The sequence below is a fragment of the Megascapheus bottae genome, unplaced genomic scaffold, assembly GCF_031878675.1.
Source record: "Megascapheus bottae isolate mThoBot1 unplaced genomic scaffold, mThoBot2.hap1 HAP1_SCAFFOLD_53, whole genome shotgun sequence".
Taxonomy (NCBI): Eukaryota; Metazoa; Chordata; class Mammalia; order Rodentia; family Geomyidae; genus Megascapheus; species Megascapheus bottae.
The window spans coordinates 1,822,025-1,843,415 of record NW_028327559.1 but is presented as its reverse complement, the minus strand read 5'-3'; the positions used below and the strand labels follow the sequence as shown (position 1 = coordinate 1,843,415).

Sequence of the window (21,391 nt, the reverse complement as noted above, 5' to 3'; positions counted from 1 at the left end):
TAGAAGAATTTTTCCCAGTACCCCTACCATAGTACCTCTTGACATCTTGTATGAATTTCAATACAATACTCTTCAAGGGAACTCAACCTGAGATCATAGCTAATATTCTGCTTCCTCTGTTCCTTCTATTCCCTCATTACCTTCAGTAATCCTAGATGTCTTTACTGACTTACTCTCAGATTGGACCAATGGGTGGCAGGCCAGAAAGAGAGAACACTTCATTGTTCACCAGGACATTGAGAATTCCCTCTCCTTACAGGAGCCTCAATTCTTTATCCAATTTGTGAAAACACGGAATGGCACAGAAAAATTTCACTTCCCTGACCTTCCAAAGGGTTCCCACAAACATGGTACTTAGTCTCTGTACAGCTTTCTACACAAATCTGTCTACATTTGAGTATCTGACAACAAATGGCTCTCATCTGTCAATGTATGTGTATTCTGCTCCTCATTATCAACATGAACCATTAAATTATGCACAGTCAAATACTATGGAAGTTCCTAAAGAGACTTTTTCTTCCCAAATTGCTATAATACCCAGAAAACGAACTCTACATATACTACATATGTAAGGGGGTATTTCCTAGAAATGAGGCCTCTCCCTCCAATGAAATGATTACCTGTGCTAAATAAAAACTTATGCAAGATTCACAAGGAGTTCTTTTCCTATGACCCTAAAGCACTGTTTACACTGTTTTTGTGGGTTTCCTGATGTTCCGTTTCCCTTGCTATGAAGGAAATTGAGCTGATTAACCATCTACATTTCTGCTTCCTCTCTCCCTTCCTTGCTTCCTCTGTCTGTCCAGCCTCTCTGATTCATAATAGGATTGGTAGTTCATGAGTTATTCACCTTAAACTACAGAATATATGTGGAAACTAACACACAGACATGCTTTGGCTATTTAGTAATATTTGCCTTTCACATAAAATTCCAACCCTGACTTGATGGTAAAAGACTTCTCATTCACTAAGTGAATCACAAATGCTATGAGGGAGCTTTCTTCAGCTGTCACGTCTCCCATGAACATCTGAAAACCTAGGTAAGTCTTTCTATTTTACCCAGCCTCCTTCTCACAGCAATGAAATGAGACACATCAAGGATGAACATGGGCATGAAGAGATTTGCTGGTCTTTTCATCATCATCATCATCATCGCTTGAGATAGACATCCATCACATAATTGGGCAAATTTTTGATTGGGGCCAAAAACGCACCTTATCAGTAAAGCATTTTAGGAAAATACATAACAAATTAAAAAGCCCCTAATGATCAGCCTTTACTCATTCATTGAGAGAGAGACAGAGAGAGAGAGAGAGAAACAGAGAGACAGAGAGAGACAGACACACACACAGACAGACACACAGACAGACAAACAGACAGAGAGACCACCTTTAACTTGTCTTATCCTCTAACTAGAAACAACGGAGTCACCAGAATGTTTAACCTGCTGAATCTTACAACAAAACACCAAATTTCTTTTGGCCACCACACTAAATTAGGACAAAAAGAATTCTTGATATTTCTTCTTGAAAACACCTAAGATTTTAGAAAGTGATCTACAGATATTACAGCCCAAGAATCTTAGAAAAATATCAAAGGCAGTGTCATCAATACCTAAAATAAAGTTCTGTAATCCTAATCACTTTCATTTCAGACACTATCCTTAATGTGTGACTGTACTTACCTACATTTAATTATGCATAGATGCATAGATGAGAGTATATGTATATTTAGACCTTACCCTTCATTGTTGTTTGTTTCGTCAAGTTTGGTTGTGGTATAAGATGAGGTGTCCCTATAGGATGAAACCAAACGTCATAGTCAGGCTCTCTAATGGTTTTTGTAGACTTGATTACAAATCCCTTCTTTCTTTCTTTAATAACCCATTAACCATTCACAGTGTTTGGTTCGATTTCTATCTATTTCAATATTTTCTGCAGTTTATCTTGCTATTTCCAGTTGAATCCCACCATAGTATGATAGGAAATAGTATATTGACTTTCCTTATATGTAATTGTTAAGACTTCCTTTATACTCTGCCAAGAAATCTCTTTGAATAATTACTGTAGAGGAGATATTAGAGGAAGGGAAAGGGAGAAAGAATAATGCTGCCTCTAGGCTTTAAATATTATTTCCTTTGGAGAAAGCTTGGGGGTTGCTGGGATGATACTTATTCTGGGACTGTTGTGTAGAATATTCTGCAGATATGTGCTGCCTTTGGCTCTTGGCCTTCAGTTGAATCTGGTTTCTTGCGGATTCTTTGGAAAGGATCCAACGTGGTTGGGATCCATCTACTCATTTATGTTCAGCACTGTCTGTTGCGCCAAATTGGGTGCATCGAGTCTTAGTAGGATTTTGTTGTTAATAATTGCAGTGCCTTTAGCCAAATGAAATGACTTTCATGTTGTAATACTTTCAAGTTTTCTTTGCCAGCTAGGAATACATTTACATTTGCTTCCTTTTGGGTGCCATTCTTGGAATATCTCTTTCCATCCATTCACAACAACCCTGTGACTTTCTCTGCTAGGGAGGTGGACTTCCTTCTTTCTCTTTCTTACTGTGTTTATGTGCAGGTACTATTGGGCTTCCTCTTATGGCCTGGGTGCTCTCCCTTAGCTTTCTCTATTAAGAAGGGTACTCTACCACTTGAGCCATCCTTCTGGCTTTCAGGAAGTTAACTGGATAAGAATCTCATAGTTTCCTACCGATATTACTATTTAGACCTCCACCTCTTTGTTCCAGAAAGGATTCTATCCTTTGGTTGACTGCATTTGTAACATCTTGTGAAGTGCAGCTGACATACTGACTAGAAAAAATTCTCTTCATGACCTGTTCCTCTAGCTGAAGAATATATATTCTATCAGAAGATCATATGCTAATAACCAGATCTCAAGAAGCTGAAAAAATGAAATCAAAAATATATCTGATATTTTTTCATTCAAGGGGCTTGAACTCTGAGCCTGGGCATTGTCCCTGAGCTCTTCAGCTCAGAGCTACCACTCTACTTCTTGAGCCCCAGCACTGCTTCTGTTTTTCTCTGGTACTTAATGGGAGGTAGGAGTCTCAAGGTCTTTAGTGCCAGGGCTGACGCTGAACCACGATCCACAGTTCTCAGCCTCCTCAGTAGCTAGGATTATAGGCTCTATGTATCTTTTATTTTTATAAAGACAGAGCTACAAATATCCCAAAGACTTTAGGGATTATAATAAGACATGAAAGTAAATTGATAAGCACTTGATCAATCAGAGGTCTGATAAACCAAGAAAGAAAGTAAAAATTACTTCAAGCAAATAGAAAAATAAATGATTCTATTGCAAAACACACTAATTTTCATGTGGTAGCTCAAGCTGATGTTCTAGATGTGTAAGACAGAAGAGTAGTCAACAGTGGGGATTTGGTAGTGTGTGTCCAAGGATTGTGAAATGCCCTTTAGATTGTGCTGGTGTTTTTGCAGGATCTCAATCACAATGGGGACATAAAACATATCTTAATATATTTCTGTTTTGTCCAAATAAGATTAGAAAGATTCCCAGGCATACAATATCGAGATGAGGTAGAAACTTAGTTGATGTCATTTTCTAATGCTGGAAAACTCTCCCTGAACATCAGAAATCTGTCTCCACATTTCTCTACTTATTAGGTATGTTCAGTATCCACACATACAAAGAAACTGAAGTGAGGCTTTTTGCAGAAATTAAACTTTTACACCTGCAAAAGATGATTTTTATCCATGTTTAATAACACTATAAACAAATAAATCTACCTAACCTGGTGGATAACAGCCTCATCTTCTTGCACCCAACTCAATTCAATTTCCGCATGCCACTTGCCTTCCACTCCCAGCTCTATTTCCTGCCCCTCAGTTAGGGACAAGGAAGAGCAGTCTAAAAGCAGGACTCCCATTCAGTGTGAATGTGCTTCTTCCTCTTGTGCCCTTCAGACACCTGGGACTACCTTTAGGTTTCAGAAAGGGATTGCCAGGTCCCTGGGCTTCTGGTGAGTAGCTCATAGGCTCTGTGATAATCTCAGGATTCTGGGTGCTAGTTCTTGACTTCACAGCACTCCGTGAGCCACTGTCTTATGATCTGCTCTATCATTTCTCCTTAGTTGCAAAACATATCATGATTCCGTGCGATATGGATAGGTAGTCCTGTGTACTGTGAAAATTCATCATTGTCCAAAATGGTTTATCATTTAGATGATCAAAAACTCAACTCACACTAAATGAAAGGAACTCTAGGATATGGAAACAAGAGCTTTATCTTGTGTGATTGCTGTTCTTAATGTACTATGTTATTTCTCTTCTCTTTTTTTCCCCTTATGCTTAATCTCATATTGTTACTGTATCTGGCTTTGTAACCTGGCATACAGTATATACGTTTATTTCCTTGTTTGAAATAGAAAAAGGAAGTAGAAAAAAACAAGGTGATTGGGAGGGGGAAGGCCCATGGGCACAATAACATGAGAAAGGGTATCATTGTGTGAGAAGTAATACATCTACTATCTGGCAGATGTAACTGTAACCCCTCTATGTATTACCCCAACAATCAAAAATAAAATAAAATTTAAAATTAGTCAACTCACCCCCTCTTGATGTCTTCATCTGAATGAACAACAACTTTGGTTAAGCTGCTGTCCTCCCTGTGGATATATTGAAACATACAGAAATTAAGTGGGGCAATGTAGGAAGAAGTGATGCATTTTTCTGACACTTCTCGGTTAGAAAACTATGGCCTTGTGTGTGCTACACAGGTCGTCTGTCAAATGTACTATGTCTCTAGCTCTTCTGTCTCTGCCAAACCTTCATCCAGTACTGAAGTCTCAACTCAGAGCCCTGTCCTTGCTACACCTTTAGTCATGGCCTGGTGAGCCTTCATGCCTAGGCTTGCCTGTTTAATGACACTTTCACTTAGTCTTTCACCAGAACTCGAGAGGGATGTGCAAGCCTTTTGTTCACAGATGTGATTCTGCTTTCCAGGGGTGTGGTGGATGTGGGGGGAAGACCACCAGAGGATGGCAAGATGAAGCCATCCAGGGTAGAAATTCCTTTCTGTGGTAGGCCATCTCCAATGAATCAGCAAAATGGTGTGCTGCACGTGTGTATCAAGAAGCAGAGCCTCAGTGATAAGTAAGAAAGAAAAACATTCCTGGAGCCCTGACTTGAAGGGATATCAGAGTACCGTCCTTCAGCCACACACGTATGGACTCTCTCTCTCTAACTCTCTGTCTCGTAGCTCTTTCATTGAAAATGTACATTTATTCATGAACCATGTATTCACAGATGTCAGTAGTAAGGACCTTGTCATAATGTCACCGAGTCATCTGATTATCCAATATAAATGGTACAGAGACAGTGTTTATAGTTACATAAAACTTAGAACCACAGTTTTTAAAAGTTGGCATTAAGTGCACAATGAAAGGTATATGTAAAAATGAAGGTCCAGACCTAGGGAAAGGGAATACCCATCAAAGAATCAGACATAGCCAAAAAACTACGGAAAAGATCAAAGTTGTATAGCCACTTTGAACTGACACTTGTATTTCTTCACCTGTGAAGAAATTGTTATGGCAGGAAATAAATACATAGAATTGTATGTCATTGCCGTCAGAAAAAAGGAACATAACCAATTGTAGTAGGTTCTCATACACTGGCAATGTGCAGGGTTTGGGGGGTTTTCCTGTACTGCTCCCTAAAATAGCAAAACACTTTGTGCACCTCCTTTCTCATTTACTCATCAAAATGAAAAGGAGTAATATGACAGACAGAAGGTACACTGAAAGTATTTGGAAACTACCCAGAAATGATCAGTCTGTTTCATAACATATATATTTATGTATGTTTTTCTATTGATAGATATCTGACCTTTGCTTGAATTCTTCTGTCCCAAATTCTGTTGAATCATTTTTATCCAAGCTAGAGAATTAAATTATATACAGTCAAATACCATGCACATTCATAGTCTTACTCAAGGTAGCAAGTTACCCAAACACTCGTGAATTTGTAGAATTTAAATTTTTCCATACTTAGCTAAATAAACAGAGGAATTCTACTATTACCCAGAAAGGAAATTAATTTCTGTGGAAACTTACATTTTTATCTCTTCAAAAGAAAGCTTTAGTGCACAAGTAAAGAAATTTCCTTTCTTAGTAAACCTAACACAATGTTTATTGGTATCATGTATTTTCATTGTACATACAACTCACTACAGAGGAACTCGATCCTTTATGCAATCTGATTTTCAACTTTCCAAGTCTGCTCTACTCCCTCCGTACTTACATAACTTGTTGTTTTCTTAACTACTTCTCACCAAAATAGAGTCCAAAAGCTGGACTGTCATCCGAACTGAGAGTCCAAATATCACATTTCTCAAGTATGAAAGAGGCCCACCGGCTCTTTTCACCTCAGAAACACTGAGACTACCTCATTGCTCCTGATTGGGATTTTTACCTCCATTGGCTCAGTGCAAGTGGCATGAAGGCCCTGATAATAGGTAAATAAAGATATGCTTGCTACTTTTCACTTCATAGCAGACCATGACCAAGTATGTGCTAACTGACTCTATCATTTTCTTTTATTTTCAATACAAACAAAATGATAACAGGAGGACACTAAGAAGCTGTCATATAGATTGTGTAATAAATTCACACTACAAATGAATTTACACTCAGAAGAGAGATAATACAACTTACCAAATGTTAATGGTTGGGTCACAAACTGCAATTTGCAGTTAACGTTGTTTCATCTCTAAAAAATAAAGTAAGACACAAACAATTGATTTGGAACATAGAGAGGAAATCAAACTTTTCTACAAGGCTGGATACTAAAACCATGACTGTGTTCATGTAGGATCATGTTTGCTATTTGAGCTCCAGGTCCATCTCCAGCTCTTCTGTTCCCTCTAGCTCTTTGCTCTGGTACTCCGGTGTGAACTAAGAGACCAGAACCAAATGAAAAGCAGTATTTTCATTTTACCCAGAAATACAGTTGAATCTGTTCAGGAAATTAAATATGGAACAGTTTCATGCAAGGTAGAAGAATTTTTCCCAGTACCCCTACCACAGTACCTCTTGACATCTTGTATGAATTTCAATACAATACTCTTCAAGGGAACTCAACCTGAGGTCATAGCTAATACTCTGCTTCCTCTGTTCCTTCTATTCCCTCATTACTTTCAGTAATCCTAGATGTCTTTACTGACTTACTCTCAGATTGGACCAATGGGTGGCAGGCCAGAAGCAGAGAACTCTTCACTGCTCAGCAGGACAAGGAGAACTCCCTCTCCATACTGGAGTCTCAATCCTTCACTCAATTTGCAAAAAAGACAGAATGGCACAGACAAAATTACACTTCCCTGACCTTCCAAATTGTCCCCACAAATACGGTTCTTGTTCTCTGTACAGCTTTGTACACTACTCTGTCTATACTTGGGTATCTGACCACATATGGCTGTCCTCTGTCAATCTACGTATGTTCTGCTCCTCATTATCAACATGAACCATTAAATTATGCACAGTCAAATACTATGGAAGTTTCTAAAGAGACTTTTTATTCCCAAATTGCTATAATACCCGGAAAACAAACTCTACATATACTATATATGGAAGGCGGTATTTCCTGTGCTTTCCTAGAAATGAGGCCTCTCTCTCCAATGAAATGATTACCTGTGCTAAATAAAAACTTATGCAAGATTCACAAGGAGTTCTTTTCCTATGACCCTAAAGCGCTGTTTACACTGTTTTCGTGGGTTTCCTGATGTTCCGTTTCCCTTGCTATGAAGGAAATTGAGCTGATCAACCATCTACATTTCTGCTTCCTCTCTCCCCTCCTTGCTGCCACTACTGTCCTCTGTCTCTCCAGCCTCTCTAATTCATAAAAGGATTTCTAGTTCATGACTTATTCACCTTAACCTACAGAATATATGTGGAAACAAAAACACAGACATGCTTTGGCTGTTTAGTAATATTTGATTTTCACATAATATTTCAACCCTAACTTGATGATAAAAAACTTCTCATTCACTAAATAAATCACAAATGATATGAGGAGGTTTCTTCAGCTGCCACTTCTCCCATGAACAACTGAAATCCTAGGCAAGTCATTCTATATTAGACAGTCTCCTTCCCACAGCAATGAAATAAGACACATCAGGGATGAACATGGGCATGAACAGATTCGCTGGTCTTTTTATCATCATCATCATCTCTTGAGATAGACATCCAGCACATAATTAGGCAAATTTTTTTGGGGCAGAAAACGCACGTTAGTAGTAAGGCATTTTAGGAAAATACACATCAAATTAAAAATCCCCTAATAATCAGCCTTTTCTCATTCATGGAGACAAAGAGACAAGGAGAGATACAGAGAGAGAGAGAGAGAGAGACAGAGAGACAGAGAGAGACAGAGAGACAGAGAGAAAGAGAGAGAGAGAAGGAGACAGAGAGATAGAGAGAGCTCGCAACTGTAACTTGTTTTATCCTCTATTTATCAGAGAGAAGTTTTTAAATTGCTGAGCCTTACAACAAAACACTAAATTGCCTTTGAGCACCACAATAGATTAGGAACAATAACTCTTGACATTTCTTCTTGGAAACACCTAAGATTTTAGAAAGTTATCTACTGATATTACAGCCCAAAAATCTTAGAAAAATATCAAAGGCCCTGCAGTTTCATCAATACCTAAAATAAAGTTCAATAATCCTAATCACTTTCTTTTCAGTGACTATCCTTTTATGTATGACTGTACTTCATACATTTTATTATACATAGATGCACATAGATGAGAGTATCTATCTATCTATCTATCTATCTATCTATCTATCTATCTATCTATTTAGACTTTACCCTTCATTGTTGTTTGTTTCGTCAAGTTTGGTTGTGGTATAGGATGAGGTGTCCCTATAGGATGAAATCAAATGTCATAGTCAGACTCTCTAATGGTTTTTATAGACTTGAATACATATCTATCCTTTCTTTCTTCAATAATCAATTAACCATTCAAAGCATTTTGTTCCATTTCTATGTATTTCAATATTTTCTGTCTTTTATCTTTTGTCTATTTCCAATTGAATTCCATCATAGTATGATAGCAAACAGTAACATTGTCTTTTCTTTTTTTTTTGCCAGTCCTGGGCTTGAGCTCAGGGCCTGAGCACTGTACTTGGACTTTCTACCACTTGAGCCTCAGCACCATTTCCGGCTTTTGTCTATGTATGTGGTACCAAGGAATCGAACCCGGGTCTTCGTGCATGCTAGGCAAGCACTCTACCACTAGGCCAAACTGCCAGCCCATTTTACTTTTTTGTTTTTTTTGCCAGTCCTGGGCTTGAGCTCAGGGCCTGAGCACTGTCCTTGGACTTTCTCAAGGCTAGAGCTCTACCACTTGAGCCTCAGCACCACTTCTGGCTTTTTTCTATGTATGTGGTACCGAGGAATCGAACCCGGGTCTTCATGCATGCTAGGCAAGCACTTTAACCACTAGGCCAAACTCCCGGCCTGTCTTTTCTTATATGTAATTGTTAAGACTTACTTTATACTCTGCCAAGAAATCTCTTTGAATAATTACTGTAGAGGAATATTAGAGGAAGGGAAAGGGAAAAAGAATAATGCTGCCTCTAGGCTCTAAATATTATTTCCTTTGGAGAAAGCTTGGGGGTTGCTGGGATGATACTTATTCTGGGACTGTTGTGTGGAATATTCTGCAGATATGTGCTGCCTTTGGCTCTTGGCCTTCAGTTGAATCTGGTTTCTTGCGGATTCTTTGGAAAGGATCTAACATGGTTGGGATCCATCTACTCATTTATGTTCAGCGATGTCTGTTGTGTCAAATTGGGTGCATTGAGGATTAGTTGCCTTTTTGTTGTTAATCATTGCAGTGTCTTTAGCAAAATGAAATGACTTTCATGTTGTAATACTTTCAAGTTTTCTTTGCCAGCTAGGAGTACATTTACATTTGCTTCCTTTTGGGTGCCATATTGGAATATCTCTTTCCATCCATTCACATCAAGCCTGTGACTGTCTCTGATAGGGAGGTGGACTTCCTTCTTTCTCTTTCTTACTGTGTTTATGTGCAGGTACTATTGGGCTTCCTCTTATGGCCTGGGTGCTCTCCCTTAGCTTTCTCTGTGAAGAAGGTACTCTACCACTTGAGCCATACTTCTGGCTTTCAGGAAGTTAACTGGATAAGAATTCCAGAGTTTCCCACCGATATTACTAATTAGGTCTCCACTGCTTCGTCCAGAAAGGATTGTATCACTTGGTTGATATTCAAGGGGCTTGAACTCTGAGCCTGGGCATTGTCCCTGAGCTCTTCAGCTCAGAGCTACCACTCTACTTCTTGAGCCCCAGCACCGCTTCTGTTTTTTTCTGGTAGTAAATGGGAGGTAGGAATCTCTAGGTCTTTAGTGCCAGGGCTGTCTCTGATCCACGATCCACAGTTCTCAGACTCTTCAGTAGCTAGGATTATAGGCTCTATGTATCTTTTATTTTTATAAAGACAGAGCTACAAATATCCCAAAGACTTTAGGGATTATAAAAAGTCATGAAAGTAAATTGATAAGCACTTGATCAATCAGAGGCCTGATAAACCAAGAAAGAAAGTAAAAATTACTTCAAGCAAATAGAAAAATAAATGATTCTATTGCAAAACACACTAATTTGTATGTGGTAGTTCAAGTTGATATTCCAGATGTGTAAAACAGAAGTGTAGTCAACAGTGGGGATTTGGTTGTGTGTGTCCAAGGATTGTGAAATGCCCTTTAGATTGTGCTGGTGTTTTTGCAGGATCTCAATCACAATGGGGACATAAAACATATCTTAATATATTTCTGTTTTGTCCAAATAAAATTAGAAATATTCCCAGGGATACAATATCGAGATGAGGTAGAAACTTAGTTGATGTCATTTTCTAGTGCTGGAAAACTCTCCCTGAACATCAGAAATCTGTCTCCACATTTCCCTAGAAAGGAAATTAATTTGTTTGGGAATTTACACTGTTATCTGTTCAAAAGAAAGTTTCTATGCACAAGTAAAGACATTTTCTTTCTTAAAATTAACAAAATGTTTATTGGTATCATGTAGTTTAATTGTACATGCAACTCACTACAGAGAAACTCAATCCTTTATGCAATCTGATTTTCAGCTGTCTAAGTCTGCTCTACTCCCTTCTTATTTTCACTAACTTGGCTCTTTTCTTAACTGCTTATCAACAAAATACAAGAAACAACAGCTTAGAAATTGGACTCTCATCAGAACTGACAGTGGGCCTGTCTAAGAAACAGATTTCTGGAGAAGGAAAGAGGCCCAACAACTCTTTCACCTCAGAACCACTGAGACAACCTAATTGTTCCTGACTGGGATTCCTACCTCCATTAGCTCAGTGCAAGTTGCACGTAGGCACTGATAATAGGTAAATAAGGATATGATTGCTAATTTCACTTCATGGCAGACCATGACCAAGTATGTACTAATTGACTTTATCAATTTCTACTTAGTTTCAGTACAAAAATAACTATTACATGAGGATACTGATAAGCTGTCACATAGATTGTACACTAAACTCACACTACAAATGAATTTACACTCAGATGACAGATAACACAACTTACCAAATGTTAATTCTTGAGTCACAAACTGCAATTGCAGTTAACGTTGTGTCATCTCTAAACAATAAAATAAAATAAGACACAGAAAACTCATTTGGAACATACTGCAGAAATCAAACTTTTCTACGAGGCTGGGAACTTAAACCATGTCTGTGTTCATGCTAGGATCATGTTTTCCACTGAGCTGCAGCTCCATCTCCAGCTCTTTTGTTCCATCTAGCAATTTGCTCGAGTACTCTGGTGTGAACTAAGAGACCAGAACCAAATGAAAAGCAGTATTTTCATTTTACCACAGAAATGCAGTTGAATCTCTTCAGGAAATTAAATATGGACCGATTTAATCCAAGGTAGAAGAATTTTTCCCAGTAGCCTAACACGGGACCTAATGCTATCTTGTATGACTTTCAATACGATGTTGTTCAAGGGAACTCAACCTGAGGTCATAGCTAATACTCTGCTTCCCCTGTTCCTTCTATTCCCTCCTTACTTTCAGTAATCCTGGATGTCTTTACTGACTTACTCTCACCTTGGACCAATGGGTGGCAGGCCAGAAGCAGAGAACTCTTCACTGCTCACCAGGACAGTGAGAACTCCCTGTCCTTACTGGAGTCTCAGTCCTTCGCCCAATTTGCAAAACGATGGAATGGCACAGACAAAATTGCACTTCCCTGACCTTCCAAATGGTTCCCACTAACATGTTCCTTCATCTCGGTACAGCTTTCTACACAAGTCTGACTGTATTTGGGTGTCTGACCTCTTATGGTTGTCCTCTGTAGATCTCTGAGTGTTCTGCTCTTCATTACCAACATGAACCATTAAGTTATGCGCCGTCAAATACTCTGGAAATTCCCAAAACTACTTTTTCTCTCCAAACAGCTATAACTAGCTGAATACTAACTCTAAATACTCTTTATATGCTAGGGGTTATTTCCTGTGTTTTGCTAGAAATGAGGCCTCTCTCTCCAATGAAATGTGATAAACAAAGATTTATGCAAGGTGTAAAAGGAGTTTTTTTCACATGACCCTAAACCACTTTTTGCAGTGATTTTGTGGGTTTCCTTATGTTCCATATCCCTTGCTATGAAGAAAATGGAGCTGATCAACCATCTACATTTCTGCTTCCTCTCTCCCCTCCTTGCTAGCACTACTGTCCTCTGTCTGTCCAGCCTCTCTGATTCATAAAAGGATTTGTAGTTCATGAGTTATTCACCTTAATCTACAGAATATATGTGCAAACAAACACACAGACATGCTTTGGGTATTACCTTTCACATAAAATTCCAACCATCACTTGATGGTAAAAGACTTCTCATCCACTAAAAATATCACAAATGGTATGAGGGAGCTGTCTTCAGCTGTCTGTTTTCCCCAGAACATGTGAAATCCTAGGCAAGTCATTTTATTTTAGCCAGCCTCCTTCCCACAGCAATGAAATGAGACATATCAGGGATGATCATGGGCATGAAAAGATTCTCTGGTCTTTTCAGCATCATCTCTTGAGATAGACATCCAGCACATAATTAGGCAAATTTTTGTTTGGGGCTGAAAACACACCTTAACAGTAAGGCATTTCTGGAAAATACACATCAAATTTAAAAACCCCTAATGACCAACCTTTTCTCAGTCATTGAGACATAGAGAGAGACAGGGAGAGACACACAGAGACACAGACAATAGACAGAGAGAGAGAAACAGAGACAGTCAGTCAGACAGACAAGACAGAACCCCTGTAACTTGCTTTATCCTCTAGCTAGACAAAATGGAGTCACCAGAGAGAAATTTCTTAACCTGATGAGTCTTACAGCATAACACTGAATTGGTTTTGGCCACTACAATAGACTAGGAACAAGAAGAATTCATGGTATTTCTTCTTGGAAATACCTAAGATTTTAGAAAGGTCTCTACTGATACTAGAGCCCAAGGATCTTAGAAAAATATCAAAGGCTCTGCAGTGTCATCAATACTTAAAATTAAATTCTCTAATCTCTATCACTTTCTTTTCTGTAACTATCCATTCAAGTGTGTCTGGACTTACCATCATGTAAATATGCATAGATACACATAGGTGAGAGTGTATGTATATTTACACCCTACCCTTCATTTTTGTTTCTTTCAGGAAGTTCAGCTGTAGTATCAGATGACAGTTCTTCATTTTGGGGCAAAATCTCTTACCTCTCATACATTTCCCACAGAGTTTCCTTCACTGCTTAGGTTTCACAGCAGCCTATAGTATTCCTACCTATGTCTCACAGCTGGGATCTCATGCCTATACCATATTGCTCTGCTACTTCTTGTTTAACATGTTGACATCTGTGTGTGTATGCACACATTTCTTGCCTTCATTCTGACCTTAGGAGTACGCGTAGATATGTATATATGTAAATATCATCAGATCATTGAGAGCCTTCAAGGATATTAACTCACATTCCCATCCTAGATCACACATTATGTCCTACAGCCAATTTTCAGGATAGAAGTGTATTGGAATATATAGGCAGGCATGACACATAACTTTAGCATACATGTTCAGTCAAAGAACAATCTACTTTATACAAATGATCAATTTTCACTACTCATAGCAAATTGCTACCTCATAGGATACCATACATAATGATAGATAAAATCAGAAGATAGATGAAACTAGGTCATCATTTTGATTATAATAAAAATGATCTATTAACATTTACTATTGTATAACTATCCTTCACTTAACAATAGTTTGTTAATATTACCACAGACCCCACAAAAACATTTATTTCAAGCTGAAATAAATATGTACTTTGATGATAATCAAGTATTTTAATCATATCTTTACTGACATTCACTAAGTCAACTTACTGCCAGTCATACAGGGTACAATTTTAGGCTAATACACAAAGAAGAAGAGAATCAATCCTTCTCTGGGTTGGCAGCCACCAAATAACAAAGAAGCAATGAAACAAGGATATATGACAGAAATAAATGAGAATGGGAGCAATATGTCTCTTCTGATCAATCAGAAACTTAGGGGAATATGCATTATTGTATCCAATGAAAGTGCCAATGGTAGAGTAAGTTTGAAAACCCCTGCCCCAATGATATGCTGGCTGCTGAATACCCATTTTTAAGAGTGAGGATGGAAAGGAAGATTGTATGTCTAGAAAAAATCAAATGAAAGTAATAACAAGCAGTTCTTGATATGTAAAAAAAAACCCAGACTACAGCAATCACTGGAAAAAGATGTCAAGAAGAGCAGGAAATTATGGCAAATACATCAAATAAACAACCAGGAATAGTTATTGTAAAGATAGAGGTATATAGTGCAGGAAAATGCTTTTCTATAAAAACAACATCATGAGACCTACAAGGAGACATATACTTGAAGAGTATATTACATGCATTCATATCCATTGCTAGAAAGGAAGGATCATTCAGACAAAAATGTCAATCACAAAACATCAAAGTTTACCACATTTCAAATTTGTCTAGAAGACACTTCAAAACATTTCATTTTCTAACTGAAGAATATACATTCTACCAGAAAATCACATGTTAAGCTAATAACCAGGTTAGAAGAAACTGAAACAAAAATTGGATATACCAATGTATCTTATTTTTACAAAGCAATAGAGATACAAAAAGAGAGAGGACAAAACAACGCATGAAAGTTAATTGATAGACACTTGAATGATCGGGGGACTGATAAACCAAGAAAGAAATGTAAAGTGTCTTCAAGCAAATGAAAACAAAGTGATGATATTGAAAAACATATTAACTTTAAGGTGACAGCTCAACATGATACTCAAGAAGTGTGAAGTAGAATAGTAGTCACAGGGTGGGGAGTTTTGGAGGCGGGTACAGAGTCAGTGGTGTATTAGCACAGAAGGAGTCACACCTAATGTTTTACAGAGCCCAGTAGGAGCTTGTTGGAAAGTTACTGAATGCTTCCCCTTTTTGTCACACTGGAGTGTGATGACAGGGCATTCTGTTTGCCTGCTAGGCAAACACTCGACCACCTGAGTAATGGCCTAAGTCATTTGGTGCTGTAGATGTCTTTCCAGGAAGGTCTTCCTTCTGTCTAGGTCTGGAAGTGGCCTCAGATCATCACCTGGTTATCTGTGCTCCTGGGAGAAGGGAATACAGCTGTGAGCTCCTAGGACAGGCTCATTGCTTGAGATAAGGGTCTCAATAACTTGTTTTCCATGCTGGCTTCTACATAGGATCACCTCCAATTTCCACATACCACACAGTCAGTGTGACAGGCAGACCCTTCCTGATGCATATTTCTTTCATTTTCCTAGCAGCACTGGTGATCCAACACAGAATCTTTCACTTTCTGAATTGCACTGCATCACACATGTCACCGCTCCTTTCATGCTGTTTGTATATCTTCAAATACAAGGGCTCAGCTCCAGTCTTATGAATGTGGATACTTATGTGTCCATGTGTCTGTACATACATTCATATAAAATATGTACATAAACTTCTACATATACATTTGTCTAGCACTCTATTATATGGCTTGGATTATAGCTTACCTTTCAGTCACACTGTCATCATCATGTGCTGAACAAAATTCAAATGCAGATGTGCTATAGGGACAAAAAATACATATAGTCAGATATCACATGAATAATTAAACTTCATATTCTGGGTCAAATTATTTTGCAAGTCACAAAACAGTGGACTATGCTTCTTCCCTATAACTGAGATATTCTTCACACACTTGATTTCAAATCAGCACAACATTACAGTTTAAGATTATCAAAGAAATATACTTGGTGATAAAATATTAACAATAAGCGTTCTAAAGTAATTGTGTATCTAGCTCACTGGATCAGAAAAGAAGACAGGTGCAAGGTCATCTCCAAAGTTAAAGAGAACACATTACTCATTGAGTCACCAAGACACTAGGCCACAACTTCCTAAGGAGAAGGCAGGGTAGTCATCTATCCATGATCTTCATCACATGTAATCAGAACCTCCAGTTTTCCCAAGTAACTGAAGACAGAGGAGAGAAAGTAACCATGGAGTCATTACTTGCTCTGAACGATACTGCTATATCCTCCATTCACATGTTGGGATAATCTTCAGAGTATGTGGTGCCAAGATTGAACATTATTACCATATAAATCCAGTCACTTTGAGACTTGGCAACAACCTTTCCATATAAAGAAGAGAGAGTAGTTTGGGAAGGGACATATTTGGTCTGGGACAATTCCATACAACAAAGCCATATCCATGCAACAAAACTTTTATGCTCATTGTTTGCAACTAAGAATAAACATGAAACACGTATAAATGTGAGGCGGGTTCCATCAACAGTGATGATGAGTGGGTACTTGTAGAACCAGCTTCACCTGCTGTTGAAGGTTCCTCTACGCCCTGCCAACTGCAGCCTGTTCCTGGCTCTTTCCAAATTCTTTGTTTCTTGCTCTTTCAGGATTCTTTTGTCCTTCACCCAATCTGAAAAATCTCATACCAAAGCATTTTGAATGAAATGTTCTTTTAGATTGTGTGGGTGTTTTTACAGTGTCTTAAACACAACAGGGAAATGAAACATTGCTTTCCTGACATGTTTCTCTCTTATCCAGATAAGTTTCTGTTTTACCCAAAGAAACAAAGTTAGAAAGACTCCTATACACCCTGTATTCAGATCAGATAGAAACTAGGTCAATGGTGTTCTCTAGTGCTGGAAACCTCCATGAACATCACAATTCTCAGTCTGCACATTTGTCTACTTGGATAGGTATGTTCAGTATCCATACATGCTAAGAAACTCAATTGGAGGTGTCTTAGAGAAATTAAACTCTTCTACTTGCAAAAGGTAAGACTTTTCCCTAAAAGTTAAGAATACTATGACCCAATAAATCTACCTGATCTGATGGAGAATAACCTCTTCTGGTTTCAGTTCAACTAATTTCAATGGAAATCAAGACTTAGATATCATCTAAATATCAGCATTCTAGGTGTCCTCTATTCCCTGGTGACTTTCCTGCCTCTAAGATAGGGACAAGGAACAGAAGTCTAGAAGCAGGGCTACCATTGATTGTGGTTGCAGGCATCTATAGAAGGAAGGATATAATCTTCCTTTATGGGCCATATAGACCGCTGGGATTACTTTTTTGTTTCAGAAAGGGATTCCCAGCTGCCTGGGCTCATGTGACTAGCTGACAGGCACTGTGGTGATGTAAGGATTTGAGATGCTAGTACTTGACTTCATAGCACCCCATGAGCCAGTGTATTTTGATCTACTCTATCATTTTCTAATAAGTTTCAAACCAGATCATGATTACCTGCAGATATGGACAGGCAGTCCTGTGTAGTCTGAAGACACATTATCCTCGAGAATGATATATTACTAAAAAAAATCAACTCACCAATTACTGTTGTCTTCATTAGAATGAAAAACAACCATTGTCAAGTCGTTGTCTTCACTGTGGACATATTAAACATATACAAAAATCAGGTTGCACCATGTTGGAAAAAAATCACACATTTTTTTCTGACACTACTAGGTATAGAAATTATGACCTTGAGTATGCCACACAAGTATCTGCCAATGGAGCTGTATCTCTAGCTTTTCTGTCCCTAACATCCCTTATCTCCAGTACTCAGGTCTCAACTCAGAGCACTATCTGTGATACTCTCTGTTCATGGTATGGTGAATCTTTGTGCCTAGGCTTGCTTGATCAGTGATCTTTCCACTTGGGCTTTCACCAGAATGTACGATGGATGTGCATGCTTTTGGTTCATATGTATAATTATATCTACACAGGTGGCAAAGATCAGAGGACAGCAATATGAAAACATCCAGGGTAGAAATTTATTTTTGTAATTGTCCATCTCCAAGGATCCAGTAAAATGTTGCACTGTATGTGTGGTTCCAGAAGCAGAGCCTCAGGTATAAGCAAGAAAGTAGACTATTCCTGAAGCCCTGACTAGAAGCCATAGTATCAGAGTACCCCATCCCACATGCTCGTGGACCCAATCTGTCTCCAAACTCTTTTATTTGAAATGTGAATTTTTTCATGATCCCTGTATTCACATGTGAGCAGTAAGAAGTAAAATAAAATCATAATGCCATGGATTCATCTCTTTCACCAGTATAAATGCTGTCTATAATCTGAAAGGGTATCAATGTATGTGAATTAATGCACCTTCTATCTGGCAAATATCATGTAACCCTTTTACTAATTACAATAAAAAAATGCTGTCTATAAAGTGTTCATAGTGTCACCAACCTTAGAACCACTGTGTTTAAAATGTGGCATGAAGTGGACAATGAAAATATTATGCATAAATGAAGTTTTGGATCTAGAGAAAGAGCACACCCATCAGAGAACTGGGCATAACCAGCAAAAATATGGGAAAGAGTTGTACAAGAGGTTATTTACCCCTTTCACAATGAAACAAACTTGTAGTCTCTTTGGTATGACATTTTATTTCTTCACCTTGAAAAAATTCATTTGGTCAGAACAAATGCATGGAATTGTGTGTCACTGCTGTAACACCAAAGGAACAAATCTAATTCTAGTAGGATCTCATATATCAGCAAGGTGTGGATTGTCTAGGAATTTTGCTTCACTGCTTACTGAAATAGCAAAACACTTTTATGAGACTCGTTTCTCATTTATTCAACAACCATGGAAAAGGAGTAATATTACAGACAAAAGCTGCACTGAGAACATTTTGAACATAATTCCCAGAAACACTCTGCTTAACAACCATGTATATTTATATATCTTTATCTACATATAGATATCTGACCTTTTTGTCAATTCGTCTGTCCCAACTTCTGTTGGATCTTTTCCATCCGTGCTAGAGGATTAAACGATAGTCAAATGCCATGTGAACTCATAGTCTTAGTTTTTTATTCAAATTGGCTACAGTTTATCTAACACAAATAAATTCATGAGTAGAAATAATACATAACTTAGCAAAATGAACAAAGGTATTTCCATTTTTCCCTGGAAAGGAAAATTAATTTCTTGTGTAAAAGAAAACTTTTATGCATGATTAAAGTCTTTCTTTCCTAGTAAACTTAGCACAATGCTATTGATATTATGCAGTTTAATGCTAGTTGGAACTCACTTCAGAGGAACTCAATGCTTTAGAACTTCTAATTTTCTGCATTCTAAGTCTGCTCTACTCCCTCTGTCCTTTCATTTATTTGGTTGTTTTTTTTTTAACTGCCTCTCACAAATGGACAAGGAACGGTAGCCGAAGAAGAAGGATTCTCATCAGTTCTGATAGTGGGTATCAGAATTCTGGAGAATGAAAAAGATCTGTTGTTCGTTTCATTGAGAAACCACTAAGACCATTCTGACTGTTTCTAACTGGGATTCTTACCACTGTTGGCTCTGTGAAAGTTGCATGCAGGAACTGATATGTAAATAAGGATTTGGTTGCTAGGTTTCACTTCAAAGCAGACCATGATCAAGTGTGTGTTCATTTATGCTATCATTCTCTATTTCAATACACACAAGGATTACATGAGAACTCTCTGAGAAGCTGCCATATTGATTGGGCATTGTACTTACATTGAAATCAGTTTAACTTTCAGATGATAGACAACTCACCAAATGTCAATGTTCGAGTCACAAACCGCAGTGGCTGGAAACGTCGTGACATCACTAGTAATGAAATAAAATTAGAAACAGATAATTGAGTTGGACCATGTAGAGGAACTCAAACATGTTTTATACAAGCTGGATATCGAAATCATGGCCTTGCTCCTGCTAGGAAAATGTTCTGCCACTTGAGCTACATCTACATCTCCAGCTCTTGTGTTCCCTCGAGTGATTTTCTCTGGTACTGCAGTGCAAAACTGAGAGGCATGTTATTAAATGAAAAGCAGTATTCCATTTTGCCATAGAAATGGAATTGTATCTCTTGGGGATATTAAATATGGACCTCAGAAAATTAAAGGTTTCATCCAAGATGGAAGAATTTTTCTCAGTACATCTACCACAATGCCTAATTCCATCTTGTGTAACTTTCAATGCAAGTCAAAGGAACTCAACCCTGAATTCCCTAATTTTCTGCTTCCTCCATTCCTTCAATAATCTGGGATATCTTTACTGATTTCAACTCTCAGATAGGAACAATGGACAGTAGGCCAGAAGCAGGACTTCCATCAATATAATGGTGGGCTTTTCAGTATCACCATTCTGGAGAATGCAGGGTCAATCCACACTCAATAAGAACTTTAATAGTAGGCTCTACACACCATTTCACCACAGGGTTAGTTCTGAGTAGGACTGTCACCTCCGTTGGCTAATAGAAAGCAACCTACAAGCACTGACATTATGAAAAATTTGGTTGCTTCCTAGACTACAGAGCAGCCAATCCACCAGTGTTCTTTGACCAACTCAATCATCCTCTATTTGTGTCAATATTCAAAATGACTTCATAAAGATATTCCTAGGCTGTCTGTATAATCTGTATTGTCCTCAGACTCCAAAACGATTGTACACTGAGATGTCAAATCAACTCACCAAACATTTGCGCTCGGTTCAGATATGAGGACCTCTAATGTGTGGTGCTCACTATAACAAAATACAAAACATAGAGACAATTAAGTGGGACACTGGGAGAAGAAACAATGCATTTCCCTAAAAGGTTGGGGGTTTAAACTATGGTTTGTGCTAGATATGCATTTGAGTTGTGTATCTAACTGTTCTATAGCTTCAATCCCTGTCTCTGAAACTGCAGCTTAAAGTTTGGGCCCAGTGCTGAATGAAGCTTCTGAGGACAGAAGATTGCTTTTGTCTATGCTGACTCAATCATCCCTTGCTGGCTGTGCTCT

General features: G+C 38.2%; 1 protein-coding gene across 6 annotated transcripts in view; it reads right to left on the bottom strand.

Annotated features, from left to right (window-relative positions):
* Nucleotides 1-8,770: 8,770 nt before the first annotated feature.
* Nucleotides 8,771-21,391, bottom strand: part of LOC150039682 (uncharacterized) — a 30,393-nt gene continuing 17,772 nt past the window's right edge. For 5 of the 6 annotated variants that reach the window (XM_090327669.1, XM_090327674.1, XM_090327672.1 and 2 more), the window contains 7 exons: nucleotides 21,081-21,131; nucleotides 20,163-20,216; nucleotides 19,351-19,401; nucleotides 17,961-18,017; nucleotides 16,119-16,172; nucleotides 11,605-11,658; nucleotides 10,721-10,955 (listed from right to left, as the gene is read on the bottom strand). In XM_090327669.1, coding sequence (XP_090183795.1) covers nucleotides 10,898-10,955; nucleotides 11,605-11,658; nucleotides 16,119-16,172; nucleotides 17,961-18,017; nucleotides 19,351-19,401; nucleotides 20,163-20,216; nucleotides 21,081-21,131 — 379 coding nt within the window. In that variant the 3' untranslated portion in view covers nucleotides 10,721-10,897. Of the gene's footprint in view, nucleotides 8,897-10,720; nucleotides 10,956-11,604; nucleotides 11,659-16,118; nucleotides 16,173-17,960; nucleotides 18,018-19,350; nucleotides 19,402-20,162; nucleotides 20,217-21,080; nucleotides 21,132-21,391 lie in introns of those variants that run through there. The other variant, XM_090327673.1, reaches the window with a different exon arrangement.